Source organism: Astatotilapia calliptera, chromosome 9 (genome assembly GCF_964374335.1).
Source record: "Astatotilapia calliptera chromosome 9, fAstCal68.1, whole genome shotgun sequence".
Lineage (NCBI taxonomy): Eukaryota > Metazoa > Chordata > Actinopteri > Cichliformes > Cichlidae > Astatotilapia > Astatotilapia calliptera.
In genome coordinates this window covers 2,271,874-2,289,350 of record NC_137430.1, presented here as the reverse complement: position 1 = coordinate 2,289,350, position 17,477 = coordinate 2,271,874, and the positions used below count along the sequence as shown (strand labels likewise).

The window sequence follows — 17,477 nt, the reverse complement described above, 5'->3', positions numbered from 1 at the left end:
TGCTCCAGCCTGATGACACAGAAGTAGGCATCACCTCAGCTTGTGGCCTGCTCACAATGAAACAAACTTTGCTGACTGGTTTAATCTTCAATATGCTGCAACTCCAGCAATGTGAGATGAGAGCATGCAGGGAACTGAACCTGCACGTCTTCCCTCAGTGATACGGGCAGCATGTCTAAACTGAAATCACACACCGGATCGCGATGAACTGAATATTCACGCTGAAAATCTTTATTGATATGCATTTTAATTTGCTGAGAACAAAACTACTTAGGAGCACGCCCAGATGATGCAGGGACCATGCTGTCAATGGACGGTCCACCGACTGATGACCCAACAGAACTCCTGCTGCTGCTCTACACTCCAAAAAGAAGACAAACTCTGTAGCGTCACATCAGTCTTTATTGTCAGTATCTCAAATCGTGTTATTACATATTATTTTTCACAATGATAAAAGCAGTGAGCAGAAGGTCCACAGTATGAAACGGTGGGTGGAACAGCTGGAATGGGGCAGATGAGTAAACTTGACTAAAGCTTCCAGACATCTCCAGCAGTGTTGTCTGCAGCTCACATGCATCTGATTCAACTTGCATCACACGTGAGGTTTGTTAATGAAATGTGAGACATTTGTTTGGTGCATAACTTTGGCAGAGAGCTGTCTCCCGACCTGCAGTCGAAGTTGGCAATGAGGACTCAGATTTTCAACTTTCAGTAGCTCGTCTTGATAAAAGTAGACGAGTTCATCGCAGCTGTGCTTTTATGTCTCTGGTTCACTATTGTTACCATTAGCATGGACACATGACTCAGACCATCACATTTATAATCTCCAAAAGACTGACGCTTTATCATTATTATTATTTTAACACAGGGCTGTAAAACTGTAGTGCTATGTATGGATGTTTCCTGCAAACCCATCATTTCCTCATCTTAATGATTGATAGTAACAGGACAGAAGCAGGTGAGTAAAGACGGAGCCTGAAAACGGCTTTGCTTTTCAATTACTGACTGATTACGTTTCAGCTCACAGATCCTTTGGTCGCTTCAGTACGAGATGCCCGTCTGGCTTAAACACGCTGCTGCACACGTGCAGACAGCAGCAGCTGTGAGGAAACACGACTCTTTGGTGAATCTGCACAACAACGTCGGGCTGATGTAGCAAATACGACTGCCACAGGCTCATCATCACCATCATGAGCCGTGTGTCTGTTGTTGTCTACCATCACTTCTATACAATTCAGAACTTACTAAAACTACTGCATCACTAAAGACTAATAAACATCAGAATTTCATTATAAACTTTAAATATTAAAGTAGAAATCAGTATCAATGTACCATTTATTACAAATTAAACTTCAACTTTGTTGTTGTGGCAAAATCACTGAGCAGGATGTTCTGAGGCTCTACCTGATCGTCCCTGCTTTGTGTGAAAACGCCTCCTGCTGCCAAATCCACGAGTTACCCAAGGACACCTGAGGGCATCCTTGTCACCTGACACAGGAGCCAGCTGCTAGCTGTGGCCGCCACTGTAGGGAACATGCAGCACAACAACGACACAGAGAACCTGTGCCAATCACACGGTTGGTGTGTGTGTGTGTGTGGATTACAGTGCTGGTTTTAGTAATGTTGGAATGGTCAGACTGGGATTCAGCAGTTTGCTGTCAGAGGAGCAGAGACAGAAAGCAGTGGGCAGTGGTACATTCGTACATCTGAAGGTTTTGCTGGAGAGAGCGGTGTGTGTCATGTGGGGGTTGGGGGCGGGGGCGGCGTCGACCTTTGAACTCCACATTTTAAGCAACGTCTTCCTGGCCTCCGCCGGCCTCTGCTCTCTGTGACACCAGGAACGACTCCCACACCGCCAGACACTGAAATAAAGACGGACAATGTTAATATTACTACGAGCAGCAGCCACGTGAACGCTGGGTGGAGAACGAAACTTTGTCTTCAGCGCACAGGGAGCGGCAGCTCGTACTCACGGTCCTTCCATCCACGAGGCCTTCAAAGTCAGCTTCATCATTGTTGGTGGAAAACTGACAAAAAGCGTGAACGTAGAAACTATGACTGACATATTCACTGTCACTTTGACATTAACTATAAAAATTGGTCGACGTGGATTTTTATTGTTTACATGTCATATTGTAAAACCACATAAATGTGTTTTTGTAAGCCCAGCGCACCACAGGAGGCAGAGATGGACAGAGGGACTGATCATCGAGTAATCACCGAGATAATCTTTAGTTATGTCCTTCAACATACTGAACACGGATTTAAGATATCGCATTTGACCTCTGACCTCAAGTCACACCTGCCTTTGTTTCAATTTGACCCCAGAGTGTGTCCCATCTTTAAACACAGTCAAGAGAGAGAAGAAATACTCAAGCTCGTCATCCATGACCTGCTCCTGCATCATGTTTGTGAAACCAAAGTAAACCTGTGTTGTTGGTTCTTGGCAGCCCCGTCACACCCAACAGTGTGATGAACGCCCTCATCATTTCGTGTGTGTGTGTGTGTGTGTGTGTGCGCATCACGGCAGCTATCAAAGAGGAGCTGGTCGGTAAAAAGAAAACATTAGGAGATGACTATTTCAGTGCTGCAGCGTTACACTCGTTAAAATGACGTTAACGCCAAAGCTGTATTAACTTAGAAACCAAACTGTCATCTCAATATCTCCATGCGTTTGTTCATCAGGTCACATGGTCATCCCCTCCTTCACTGCGCACACTTCACCCAACTAATCGCTTGCACTTGCTCAATTTGTACTCCCACAGAAACCATGGATTCAGGGTGTTATTTTTTTTTAAATATTATATTTATGTATATACATTTTTTATGGCGATCTGTGCAGAGTACGTCTGGACATCCCGAAGTCAAAACGGGTCAAAGGGTAGCGGACAAGTAGAGGAAGACGACCGTCGTGCCAAACATAGCGATACAGAGTGACAGCAGCATCAGGAAGACGAGACGCTGCAGCAGTACCACAGGCTCAGACATGATATTTCTATTTACAGCAGCACTTCTCCAGCACACTGTTGCTATGAGGTAACCATAGAAATGGGCTCTGCCATCCACAATGAAGGCAGAGCTCATAACTGTGTATCACCATGACAGTCAGCGTATCAGTAATAAGACAATAACTTTAACTAGTTAGTCACATTCTTAGTGTGACTACGTAACTTCTTCTGACTCTGATGAACAGATCGTGAGTGAACTTGTTCTGTTTGATATTCTCTTGCCTGTCCTGCATATGACTGAGTGGACTCGATGCATTAAGCTGGGCAGACACTGGGCAGTTTTTTCAGTCACGTATTCAGCTTCTGCTCGAACTGCACGTTGTTAGGTCACGATGCAGGTCGCACACTATACGGCCCGATGCTCTGATGCGACCCGAGTGCTCACACTGTGCGTCCATAACATGAAGGTTATAACAGAAATCGCTCTGTCTTTCACACACACACACACACCACCACCATCAACTTTGCTAAATTGCTAATGAAAAACATTGATCAGGCAGCTGTGATTGAGCAGCATGTAAATCCAACTATTTTCACGGTTGTTGTGGTCGTGATAATTTTTCGAGGCCACATCGAAAAGGCTCGGATGAGCTTTCCAAAGTTCTACAAGTTGTGCCTCCATCGCTTGTGTCCAGATCACACGCTGCACAGCCGTGCTGCGCCGTCCTTTTCGCTGATATTTGTGTTTGGGCGTGCGCAGTGTGAGAAGCTGCGGTGACACCCTCACGACGGTCGTGAGGATTTCAAACCACGACCAAGCGATTGATGATCGGGAGCTGGTCGTGAGGTGTTAATCGCTTCTCGTTACGCCGCGTATACTACACGACGCACGATGAAGGCCAAAATCGGGCCGATCGCCAAAACGGTCGCACGACTCAAAAAGCGGCTCAAAATCGCACAGTGTGAGCCCAGCTTTAAAGGATCACATCGACTGTTTTTGACCTGATGTAGCAACACCACCCCTTCTTTCCTTGATCTCTCCATCCTCACTCCTTTACTTCCATCTATTTCTGAGTCCTGCCTGCATCGCTCTTAGCTGCCATCAAATCCTCCCAGGTGGAGGTTTCTTATTAGACTCTTATAGCCTCTCTGGGCTCCAGACCAATAAATCATTCACAGCCCCCATGGCCACACTGGCCCACATATGCACCTGAATAACAATATGTGCACGCAGCCTCTGCTCAGATGTGCACCCCAGAGCACACGGTGTGCAAACACCAAGCTCTTTAAACGTCGCTGTGCAGAGTTTCACAAAGTCACGAATGAGCCAGTGAAACGATCCCAGCTCAGGAAGCTCAGGCCTGCCCACTTATCCCACTGCCACTCTGATTAGTGCGTGTCCACTGATGCCCTCACTCGGGCTATTCTCCCGCCCTGTAAAGAGTAGCTGTCATTACTTTCTCAACACCTCCCCATGCTGCGGTTCAAGACAACACAAACGGCTCTCACACCGAACCAAACCGTGCCTCAGCTATTACACAGCGGAGCTTGTGCTTGCAGTGATGTAGCACTTCTGCTGAAGAGGCCTCTGATGTGGAATAAATATAGAAAACAAGGCCAATGAGACGTGTGAGCCAAAGAGGCAAACACTGTCCAAGACTGTGGACGCACTTTTTCTCTGCTCACTGTTTCTGAGTGCAAAACAACTTCCCATAACTTGGCTCCTTCCCTCTTGGATTACACCCACACAGAGACGCGCCTGTTTCACTCCTAGCTTAGAGTAGATGACAGGAGGCAGTTACAGCTCCTTTCACCTATCAGCTGCATTGTCTATGATAGGATCAGACATCAGGACTTTTTAAACAGAGACCTGATCCAGACTTGCTGGTTCCACTGGATTCTGAAAAAGGACTTTTGTCCAGGCTCTCACACACGTCAGCTCTCTATACTGGGCCTCCCAGTACTCGGGTCTACTTTCTTGTAAGGTGTAATAATCATAAAGCCAGGTCAGGTCCAGGTCTTATGTGTCTAATCTAACACTAAACAATGTGGGAGAATCCAGCCCGGTATCTGATCCAGGACCAGTACGGTCCGCTCAGCAGCACACACGGCGCTCTACAGCAGTAAGACCAGTCCAGCCTTTGTTCCACTGCTCACTGGAGCCGAGAAGAATCCACAGAAGACGTGTTACATTGATGAGTGGGAGAAGTTTCATCTCCAAAGCTATGAAAGAGGTGGAGTCAGCGTTCTACCTGCAGGATGTGGCACCATGAAGTCAAAGAGCTGACGTAAGCACAGAGGGGACTGCAGGCAGAGCTGCTGCCCTCTGCTGGAGCACAGAGGAGCTGGGGGCGTGTCTGGGTGGAGGCTGCAGGGCTACAACCAACTGAGTGAGTGCTGTAAGAGCTTTCTGCTCCACCAGCGTCTCTGCTTCAGCCATCTGCAATAATATCTCCGTGCTCTTCACTCAGTTTAAACAAGCATGCACTCAGTCAGCATGCACTCTTGGGCAAACACCACACACATTTTAATGACTCCAGATGTGAAAATGAATGGAAGTCTGTCATCAGTACAGTCAGAGTCATGTAGGTACAAATGGACTCTGAGCCTCAGCTGCTGAGCACACACTGCAACAGCAGCAGCTCAGGCTGCTCTCACACTCACCTGAACACACAACGCTCTTCGATACAAACCAAAGTCAGGTGCTGCGTCTAAGCTTCTCGCGTGAGCTCACCTTCTCGTAGTACTCCACGTTCTTCTCTGCAGCAGAGATGAAGGCTGATCTGAGGTCAGTCTTCATGCTGTGCTGCCAGCGGACCCAGTCTCCCTTCAGGCTGTTGTTGGCCTGCTCCATCCGATCTGCCAGGACATCCACCTCCTCCTGAAGCTGCTGCCAAACACACATTATGCTTATTGACATATTACTGTTCATTATGGAAGCACGACGCCCGATGTATCCCTGTGCTCCTCCCACAGCACGCCTCTGTGCTAACACAACAGCACCTACTACACTTACCTATGCAGGTACATGTACTTGTACCTGTGTACGTGTGTGCTTGTATGCAATTGTGTGAAGCTGTTTATTCCACACCTATTTTCACCTGGCAAAGCGTTTACACACACACACACACACACACACACACACACACACACACACACACACACACGCACACACACACGCACACACACACGCACGCACACACACACACGCACACACGCACACACACACACGCACGCACGCACACACACGCACACCAGTGTAGAAGATGAAGCAGTTACAGCACAACTTCATGTCACTGTGAAATTATATTTAGGTGCGTTACTGTGGGAGCAGAGTGCATGCTGGGAGTTTTCCTGCCACAAACACTCACCTCTCGGTGAAGCACATGAAAGCCAGAGGTCAGTGTGTGCGCTTCACTTAGATAACAGTGCCCCCTCCTGGCCACAATACGTACACACACGTACACACACACACACACACACACACACACACACACACACACACACACACACACACACACACACACACACACACACAGCCTGTGGAATACGTGACTCATAAAGTCGAGCATTTCTTCCCATCAAAGGTGACGTTCTAGAAGGAAGTTTAATGTCTGAGGAGCCTCTCGTCTTATTGGTCAGCGTAGTCAGCTGACACAGACTCACACACAGACTGCATGCTGTGTCCAGCAGCTCAGTCACATGTGACTACAGATTCCACTAACCAATCAGATCCCTTCTCAGCGCTGCAGCTGTATGATGGGTTCAAACAGCAACGCTCCAAAGCTGTTAGTGGTTTTGGGTTCACAGTAGACAAATCAAGAGCATAACAGCATTCACTTTCAAAATAAAAGACCTAAAGGATGTGAGAGGTAAGGGCCTGCTTATGATAGCTGGATGCTCAAGCCTCTGTTTTGACCTCACTGCTTTTGCTGGTGCTGGTTGAGCAAATTATTAGTGGGTGCACAGGAGGTTCTGGTTTCCTTGGTGACGAAGAGCCAGCTCCTGCAGCATCCTGTGTGACTGAAGGGAGGTGAAGGAGCAGGCTGTTAGATCACATGTGGACCAGTCTGAGCTCATCACAACCTGCAGCTCTGGAGTTCCACTTCCACTGAGGCCATCAGTGGAAGTGGGTTAATGAATGTAAGAGCAATAACAACGTATAGTGAAAGCCCAACAACCCCACAGCAGGATGAGCCGCAGTTTAAAACAACCACAGTGTTTAAAGAGTCTCCTTCAATAAGCACATTCATAACTGCATTAAGTGATGCAGTGAGCTCGGCTGTATCGCAGCTGCTGCCCAGTCGTTCACAGCATTTGGCTGTCAGCTAACTAACTGATGAAATTTGGTCATAATGACGCAGGCTTTAGGTCAAATGTAAAGCAGCCACATGGAGGAAGCACAGCCAGTGGGTCAGCAGCTGTCAGGACCAGATGTGCTGACAGATGTGAAGATCAGTGCTGGACTCCTTCTGACGTCCTCTTTGATTGCCACGAACAACACTTTCCCAGCATGCACAGACTGTTTTGTGCTTCCTGTTGAGAACAGCAAATGTTGGGAAGTTGAACAGCGTGATTAGACCTGATCTCAATGATCTGATCAAACCTTTCTCTCCAACGCACAACGCCAGTATGTCCACTACGATGCACTGTGTGAGTGTGTGTGTGTACACACACTCACACAGCATGTTTGTGTGGATGCTTATGTGGTTGTGCATGTCTACAACCAGGTGGCATGGTCGTAGACATGCTGAGCAGGTGCTGAGAACTGTGGGCCGCACTGAGAGACGATGTGCACTTTAAAGTGTGTACTTGGAGGTAACACTGCTACACAACACTGGCTGTTTGGAATTACATGGACACATTCTGCACATATGACTTGATTGTCTGAATTTGTGGGCGGTGCCAACTTTACGAGCAATCTGTCCTGCTCTCCGTCTTCCTCACCTTCATCGCCCATTACACCAGTAGACCCCAGCAGAGACAGAGGCAGCGTTTGTTACACTATGCTGTGAGCGAGACAGAGCAGAGAGCAACACAAGCACGACTGACAGCAGCCGCAGAGACCTGCCGGGTCCACGCCCACAGAGCAGCGAGACCCGTTTCCCTCCCAGTAACGCCGCCACAGCACCTTGAAGCTGAATTTTTACCCAATTTTTACTCTTTAAGTGTGCGCGTGTGTGTATGTGTGTGTGGGTGGGGGGATATATGTGTATTGAGAGTGTGGGGACTGAGTTGGAGGGTGGGGTGGGCTGCTTTTAACTATGTAAAGCACTTTGTGCTACATTTTTTCTGTATGAAAAGTGCTTTATAAATAAAGATTGACTGATTGATTGATGTCTTCCTCTGACATTCACTTCTCATTAGTGCAGGTCTGTCATGGGCATTAGCGGGCTGATACACAGCAGAACCTGGAGGGCTGGATTAAATCAGAGCTCACACAAAGCACGAGTACAACGGTGGGGGAAGCACAGCTTCTTAATTAACATCTAACAGATGGGGCTGCATGTCGGCCTGATGAGGGGGACAGACACCTGCAGGTCTCACACACAGACAAAGATGCCTTTCTTCTCGGGTCTTTGCGTCCTGACATTACGAAGCGAAGCGTCATCTGAGAAGGAAGTTTGCTCCTGCCACGATCAGCTGTCAGTGCGCGGCAGGAAGTAATATCAGCAGCTTTTACTCACTCTGAGCTCGGCACAGACTTCCAGCCAAGCAGGGATATTTAGATAATCCTCCCAGGGAGCCCTCTCCTCCTTCCCAATATGAGGTGAGGGCGGCCCTGCGAGAGAGGCCCACTGCACACCTCACTTTATTACAGCTAATCTCAGAGATGACCGCAAACGCACGGCTGGCTCTGACAGGTGCAGGGGAGGAGGAAAGTGTGTGCGTGCTTTTTTATCAGCATGTGTGGATCAAATTAAACTTACTGCTTCCTGCTCCGCTTTCCTGGTCAGCAGAGCCTCGTTCTTGGCTTCAAACTCTGCCTGGATGTTGTCTCTCCGTCTCATCACAGCCTGCCACAAACCACCAGAGACCTGCTGTCAGCGCACACGCTGTGACGTTTTCACTCACACACTCAGGTGACACAAAGAATGTGACATTTGCAAATACACACATGGCATCACAGAGCAGCACTTTGTTCTTGTCTCCATATTCTCTGTCACACACCTGCTTTCCCAGAGCTGGATGAACAAGGTTAAGTTGTTAGGTTAAAGGTCACACTGCTGCATGCTCCACTTCCACAGTGATTCTCAGATGTTACCTGTGGAGTGGCTGAGTCACAGCCAGCATCTGCTCCACACACGGTGCTGTGTCTGCTCTGCTGTTAGTGGCAGGAGTGTCGCCTCCATGCTACATGCTAAGGCCCACTAACACTGCACTTTTAAAGAGAAACACAATGAGGAGAAGCTGCTGCTCAGGAGGTCGGACAGGTTGTCGGTTCAATGCCTGTCCCCCGAAGTCTGGATCACTGGTCCCAGACAGGGAACCCCGTGGTTCCCCCGAGCCCCTGAATGAGCGCACAGCGCTTCGAGTGTTCGGTGTTCAACTTTGACATCACACCTTGTCTTACTGCTGCTCTGCATCAAGCCCCACCTGCAGAGCACCATCACAGGTGAAGCGTGCTCATGCCTCACCTTGAGCGTTTCAGCGCAGAGGACATACTCGTGCAGGGCAGGGACCAGGACCTCAGACAGATGCTGGATGTGCTCTTCTGCTTCCTTGCTGCACTGCACCACACAGCTGGCCACGCCCTTCAACGGCTCCGTCAGCTCCTCCTCCAACTCCCCCCACCGGGCGTAGGTGGGGCTGTACTGCTTCAAGTCGTCCACATACTCTGGAAGCACAGGGGAAAACACAAAGACTCGTTTTCAGACCAGGAGGTGCTGTTAGCTACACAGAAGCAGGTCACAGGAAGCGTTGCAAAGAAGTAAAGGGTGAGACACTGTGAACACATCACGTGAGCGGCTGCTGTCTGTACTGACACGGAGCGGGTAACGTGTTAGGAGAGGAGGGTGCCAAATGGAAAAGAGGGCTGAGTCCAACTCTGACAGCCTGAAGATCAAAGCGAGAAAACGATGCGGCAAAATGCTGCTCGGTGGTTTGGATGCCCACAGACGCCTGTAGTATAACTTACCTCACTAACCCACTGACATCTGTTCATATAAGCACTTTTTCCCTCTAACGCACACGCTTACACTCAGACAGTAACTTGGGTTAGCGTGCTGCCCAAGGATATCTGGCAGACACACTGGAGCAGAATCATGAGGAAAACCCTCATGAAGTTAGTTTCTCATTGTGTGGTTAGAGGCACTGACAACGGTGGCCTGCAGGAGGTCATTTGTAGCTCTGGCACTGCTCGTCCTGCCACAGAGGAGCCCTGCAGATGGGACCAGATCACTACGCCAGTTTAATTGGCTTGATGCCATACTACTACTACTAACAGTACATTTTATTTGAGGGCGCCTTTTTAAAACCCAAGGTCACCTTACAAAGAGAAAATGACATCAACAAAACAGTAGATTAAAATAGTTTCTAATAAATTAAAATACAAAAAACAAAACACGATTTGACAGCAAGTAAAATCTGTATTAAAGTGAGTAAACCGGTTCGAACAAGTACAAAGTGTCTGAACAGAGCATGAGAAATTGAGTTTTTCACTTGGACCGAAAACACGTATTACCCACAATTCACCTACACAGCTGATCAGTGATACCGTGGATACTGGTGACACTGTAACAGAGGAACAAGGTGTGGAACAATATGTGCACATGAATATGTTGTTTACAGAGATAATGTACCCTCAGTAAGAGGAACTCTCCTCCAAAGAAGACTCGTGTTGTCATGTGCAGTCATGGCTCAGCCATCTCTCCATCAGTGACCACAGAGACATCACTCATTGGGTCAACATGAGGGGAGGAGCTGTGCTGGGTTGTAAAGCAGCTTGCAGCTGTATGCAGGCTAAAGCAGCTTAAACTGTGTACACTATATGAGATGTACAGAGGGTGCCAGGAAGCATCTGAGTCTGACTCCTCTGATATGGAGGAATAAGAGCCATGTCCTTCTGGGAGGAGAGCCTGCAGCGGATACCTCTTTGTTCCTTGATGATCCTCTGGCTGACTTTGTCCATGCAGCACATCTTGTTACTGAAGTCGTCCACGTACTCCTGCATCACAGCGAACTCCTCAGGCCGGCTTCTGAGGCCTCGGACTGAGTTGGCCACTGCTCTCACCGTCTCCCCCATCCTGCTCAAGAAGCCCGGTCCCTGTTTCCTGTGAGGTGCCAGATCCTGGAGGGTCAAAATACCACGAGTCACAATTCAATTCATTCTAAAACCAGAAGTGTGTGTGTGTGTGGTGTGTGCATCCGTGCATCAGACACACACCTGTGCAGTGAGGAAGACTTGGAAGTGCTGGCTGTAGGACAGGATGGGATGCTCGGATATCTTGTTGAGGAAGCGGTGCAGGGCTCTCCTCCTCGTCTCAATGAAGTCATCGTTGAAGCGCTCCACCATGCCTTTCATAACAAACTTCTCTGGGAGGGGCTGGAGACAGAAACGAGAGAAGCATGAGAGACGGCGATATCAGACCGGGAGCTGTTCCACGTCGCCCCATTTTGTCCAGAAAAGTGCAGAAGAGGGCGAGATGCATTAGACTCCTCGTAGCAGTCTATTTTCATTGGTCAATTCTAGCAGAGCAGCTTTGCATGAGCAGCAGGTGGGTGGGGCTACACGCCTGAGGCGACCACATGAGAGATATCCTCTCTATGACAAACACACCTAAGAGTAGCTCTGTCCTGGCAGAGCAGTAAGCTAACCAACATACACATACAGAGCTGGAAATGAGGACGGTGGCTTTGCTTGAACTTCAGACCTCAACAATCTTTCATGTTCCAACAGCACAGAAAGCAAAGAAATGGTCCTGCAGCCTGTGACTGTGAATGAATGAACTGACGCATGCACATGCCTTGCAGTAGTGTGCAGCAGCCTGCAGCTGTGTAGAGCAGTGACCTGGTGAGCTGATACGTACGTGGACGATTAGTGTGGGGTGCTTTTCTTCTAGTTTGCTACGGAGCCACACAAAATCCTGGTAGCGTCGCCGTACCTCGTACTCACTGGAGTCAAAGTCACTCCGAGTGGTCTGTAGAGAGAGACATGAGTACAGACAGTATCTGTTAACACACACATATACAGACATTTACTGCTCAAAGCTTTTTGAACATGCCAATTCTTTACTGCAATTCAAGTTGTTCAAGTCCAACGAATTACTTGAAATGGTTCAAACATAAGTGGTGAACTGACAGAAGTTAAACAAAGGTCACCCAAAACTGAAAAATAATGTACATTTCAGAATTATACAAATTGGCCTTTTTCAGGGAACACAACTTGGGTTTAAATGTGTTCTGCAGCAATGGAGGCTGATCGAGCCTTGAAAGCTTCTGCTACTAATTCCTGGAGGAGGAAGTGTGATGGTCTGGGGCTGTTTGCTGGGTCGGTGACTTGTACAGAGTGAGAGGCTCCCTGAACCAAAACCACAGCGTTCTGCAGCACCATGCAGGACCCTCTGGTATGGACCTAGTTGGTCAGACGTTCATCCTACAGCAGGATAAAGACCCAAAACATAAATCCAAGCTGTGCCAGAACCACCTCAGGAAAGAAGAACAAGATGGTGAGCTTGAAAACATGGAGGTCCAGCACAGTCTGCAGACTTAAACCCCATCGAGGGGATTCCCATGATGCATTGAGTTTTTCCTTTCCAGTCACCTTTCTCGCTCACTATGTATTAACAGACCTCTCTGCATTGAATCATATCTGTTATTAACCTCTGTCTCTCTTCCACAGCATGTCTTTATCCTGTCTTCCTTCTCTCACCCCAACCGGTTGCAGCAGATGGCCCCGCCCCTCCCTGAGCCTGGTTCTGCCGGAGGTTTCTTCCTGTTAAAAGGGAGTTTTTCCTTCCCACTGTTGCCAAAGTGCTGCTCATAGGGGGTCATATGATTGTTGGGTTTTTCTCTGTACCTATGAAGCGCCTTGAGGCGACTTATGTTGTGATTTGGCGCTATATAAATAAAATTGAATTGAATTGAATTGAATCGAGCTGCTTTGGGATGAACTGGACATAAGAGTGAAAGCACAGCAGCCTACAAGGTCCACATTTATGGGAACTTCTGCACAGAAATGGGAGAAGATTTGATTTCTGTCGTAGAAAGAAGCCACGGCTGTGTTCAGCTGTTATATCTGCAAAGGTGTGACTTTGATGAGTCAAAAGCTTAGAATATAAACTGATTCCATGATTTCTTTTTGAACTCCAATTGCTTATTCATGCCATGCTTTCATTTCACAGTGCAATCAGACATCAAACTGCATCATAAAAACCACAGAGGTGGACAGTACTGTCACAGTAAGGATCTTTCTGTGGTCAACACTTTGAAAACACCCCACCCCTATAACTGTGTGGGCCACCCCTATAACTGTGTGGGCCACCCCTTTAACTGTGTGGGCCACACCTTTAACTGTGTGGGCCAACCCTATAACTGTGTGGGCCACCCCTTTAACGGTGTGGGCCACCCCTTTAACTGTGTGGGCCACACCTTTAACTGTGTGGGCCAACCCTATAACTGTGTGGGCCACCCCTTTAACGGTGTGGGCCACACTATGCCAACTCTTCAACTGTTTTCAGTCCCACTTCCTCACATAGATAAAATGCAGCACCTGTGCAGTCTGCCTTTACAAACTGTTCACGCTACAGAGACTAAATGCTTTTAACGGCAGGAAGCATCCAAACAGCAGTACTGTGTGTGAGACACAATGTGACCACGCTGATGTAGGACCACCACCTCACCCTGGTCACCACTCTGTACAAGATGAACGTCTCGATCGCCGTCACTTGGCTCTCTGGGTGGTCGACGGTGACGAAGATGTCCTTAGTGTTGGCATCCTCTTTGCCCTCATCATCGTCCTCCAGTCTGTACTGGTTGACCATGGAGCTGGGAGAGTTGGGCAAGGGGCTTCCATCTGGCAGGGAAGTATTCTGGAGCACAGAGAAAGTGCAAACACAGCCTCACTCACTTTATATGTCAACAACACATCAGTGTCAGCTGTGTGTGCACTCCTGTCAGTAAATGAATTCAGGAGAGATTTTCTCTTCACCAAAGCATCTGAAGTTTTTAACTGGTGAACATGTTTATGTTGAATGTTGTTATAGACGCAAGGCTTTGCTCGATGAAAGCCTTAATGAATGTTTGTAGAAATCAGTGAATCTCAGGAAACTCGACCTGTGTGCCGTGTTTTCAGCTGGGCGTCGTGTACCTGGAGTCGAGTCTGGAAACTTTGTATTTTTAGTTGTTTCTTTGTGAGTATTTATTACACGGCGTGTTGCGGGGAAAAGCCTGCTCCAACCTTTGAGTCTAAGGTTTACTTTCTCTTTCACGTGATTCTTGCGTAGGTGGTAGAAGAGGTTTGTGTTCGAGTCTGAGGTGGGGTCGGTTTGTGCCATCATTTGTACAACAGCACAGTTTTCTGGTCCGTGTCAGACTTTTCAGAACCAAACCATGTCCATGCTGCAGAGCGACCTGGTTCTGCCTCATCGTCGCTGCACATGCTGGTAGGGCTGTTCAATATAACGATATATATCTGATGACGATATGAAAACGTCTATTGTTTCATTTTACGCTATCATTTCTTTCGTGGTGTCGCAAAATAAACTGTTTACAGCAATATTTTTTTCATGGTTCTGATGGCCACTGTGGTGGCTATATTCATTTCTTAATGAGGATATGTATGATAAGTTGTGTGGATATTATACATGGTTGTGCTGAGGATGTGTCGGCCAGTTTCCACTGGAAATGCCTTTTGGTTAAACTGTCAGCAAAGAATTTGCACTGTTACATTTTTATATAACTTTAATGCACATAAAAACAGCTGCTTGTTTAAGTGAAAATACATTGATGTTGGGTTTTTTTGCACTAATAAAGTTGTGGAGTTGTAAAGTATTTTGTCTCGTGTCAATTATATCATCAGTTATATCGTTATCGCAAATTTTCAAATGTATATCGTGATAAATATTTTTGGTCATATCGCCCTGCTCTACTCAGCATAACCATGTATAATATCCACAAAACTGAAAAAGAGGTTAAACACACACAATACGGTAACATTATGTTGAAGCACAGTACGTATCACTCCGCGAGGCTCCGCCTACAATAGCCGTAATGTTCCGACAATCCATCAAGCGGTGCGGCGTCGTAGCTTAGCAAAGTCTTACTGAAACATTTGACAGATTTCCGAGCGCCGTGCACATAAAATTTCGAGGTCAGTAAACACAACCAGAGTTCACACATAAGGCACACGGGATTATAAGGAGCTCTGTCGACTTTCAGACAAATCAAAGGTGCTTTGTTGTGTATCTGACGGACGAAAGCTAAACCAGTTCCACACCACTGAAGTTGCAGCATTTTTACAAACCAGTTCTGGTTCATCTGTTTCATCTGTTTCATTCAACGATCCCCTTTCGCCCTTCTCATTCTCCGTCGCCGCCATGCTTTTTCCGCCATGTGCGTATGAAAACAAAGGCACTGCACATGCGCGTTTTACCCATATTCTATTGACATACAGTGGGGCAAAAAAGTATTTAGTCAGCCACCGATTGTGCAAGTTCCCCCACTTAAAATGATGACAGAGGTCAGTAATTTGCACCAGAGGTACACTTCAACTGTGAGAGACAGAATGTGAAAAAAAAAATCCATGAATCCACATGGTAGGATTTGTAAAGAATTTATTCGTAAATCAGGGTGGAAAATAAGTATTTGGTCACCTCAAACAAGGAAAATCTCTGGCTCTCACAGACCTGTAACGTCTTCTGTAAGAAGCTTTTCTGTCCCCCACTCGTTACCTGTATGAATGGCACCTGTTTGAACTCATCTGTATAAAAGACACCTGTCCACAGCCTCAAACAGTCAGACTCCAAACTCCGCCATGGCCAAGACCAAAGAGCTTTCGAAGGACACCAGGAAAAGTATTGTAGACCTGCACCAGACTGGGAAGAGTGAATCTACAATAGGCAAGCAGCTTGGTGTGAAAAAATCAACTGTGGGAGCAATCATCGGAAAATGGAAGACATACAAGACCACTGATAATCTCCCTCGATCTGGGGCTCCACGCAAGATCTCATCCCGTGGGGTCAAAATGATCATGAGAACGGTGAGCAAAGATCCCAGAACCACACGGGGGGACCTGGTGAATGACCTGCAGAGAGCTGGGACCAAAGTAACAAAGGTCACCATCAGTAACACACTACAACGGCAGGGAATCAAATCCCGCAGTGCCAGACGTGTTCCGCTGCTGAAGCCAGTGCATGTCCAGGCCCGTCTGAAGTTTGACAGAGAGCACATGGATGATACAGCAGAGGATTGGGAGAATGTCATGTGGTCAGATGAAACCAAAGTAGAACTTTTTGGTATAAACTCAACTCGTCGTGTTTGGAGGAAGAAGAATACTGAGTTGCATCCCAAGAACACCATACCTACTGTGAAGCATGGGGGTGGAAACATCATGCTATGGGGCTGTTTTTCTGCCAAGGGGACAGGACGACTGATCCGTGTTAAGGACAGAATGAATGGGGCCATGTATCGTGAGATTTTGAGCCAAAACCTCCTTCCATCAGTGAGAACTTTGAAGATGAAACGAGGCTGGGTCTTCCAACATGACAATGATCCAAAACACACCGCCCGGGCAACAAAGGAGTGGCTCCGTAAGAAGCATTTGAAGGTCCTGGAGTGGCCTAGCCAGTCTCCAGACCTCAACCCCATAGAAAATCTGTGGCGGGAGTTGAAAGTCCGTGTTGCTCGGCGACAGCCCCAAAACATCACTGCTCTCGAGAAGATCTGCATGGAGGAATGGGCCAAAATACCAGCTACTGTGTGTGCAAACCTGGTAAAGACCTATAGTAAACGTTTGACCTCTGTTATTGCCAACAAAGGTTATGTTACAAAGTATTGAGTTGTATTTTTGTTATTGACCAAATACTTATTTTCCACCCTGATTTATGAATAAATTCTTTACAAATCCTACCATGTGGATTCATGGATTTTTTTTTCACATTCTGTCTCTCACAGTTGAAGTGTACCTCTGGTGCAAATTACTGACCTCTGTCATCATTTTAAGTGGGGGAACTTGCACAATCGGTGGCTGACTAAATACTTTTTTGCCCCACTGTATTTCATTTTCCTATCGTTGCCCAACATTGTACCGGTGTTACCGTGAACGGTATGATATGGCCCAGCCCTACAGCACGCCATGTAATAAATACAAAGACAATAGCGACCGTTACAACTTTTGCCTAAAAATGTATCGTTTCATGCATCGGTCAAAACACTCGACTATTACGTACGTATTTTTCGGACCATAAGGTGCACGGGATTATAAGGCACATTAAGCGAAACAAAGCAGTCAGATAAATCAAACTTTATTAAACTCATTCTTCTTGCTTCCTCCACTTCTGTACCTTTGATTCATTAATGTTGAATTCTCTG

At 47.2% G+C, this 17,477-nt stretch overlaps 1 protein-coding gene across 3 annotated transcripts in view; it reads right to left on the bottom strand.

Annotated features, from left to right (window-relative positions):
* Nucleotides 1-384: 384 nt before the first annotated feature.
* The window catches only part of snx7 (sorting nexin 7), a 29,796-nt gene continuing 12,703 nt past the window's right edge, over nucleotides 385-17,477 (bottom strand). Inside the window, exons 2-9 of one of the 3 annotated variants that reach the window (XM_080305859.1) lie at nucleotides 13,790-13,978; nucleotides 11,978-12,088; nucleotides 11,335-11,493; nucleotides 11,040-11,238; nucleotides 9,587-9,786; nucleotides 8,879-8,965; nucleotides 5,683-5,838; nucleotides 385-1,862 (exon numbers count right to left, since the gene is read on the bottom strand). In XM_080305859.1, coding sequence (XP_080161985.1) covers nucleotides 1,788-1,862; nucleotides 5,683-5,838; nucleotides 8,879-8,965; nucleotides 9,587-9,786; nucleotides 11,040-11,238; nucleotides 11,335-11,493; nucleotides 11,978-12,088; nucleotides 13,790-13,978 — 1,176 coding nt within the window. In that variant the 3' untranslated portion in view covers nucleotides 385-1,787. The remainder of the gene's footprint in view (nucleotides 1,863-5,682; nucleotides 5,839-8,878; nucleotides 8,966-9,586; nucleotides 9,787-11,039; nucleotides 11,239-11,334; nucleotides 11,494-11,977; nucleotides 12,089-13,789; nucleotides 13,979-17,477) is intronic. The other 2 variants (XM_026179698.2, XM_080305860.1) reach the window with 2 other exon arrangements.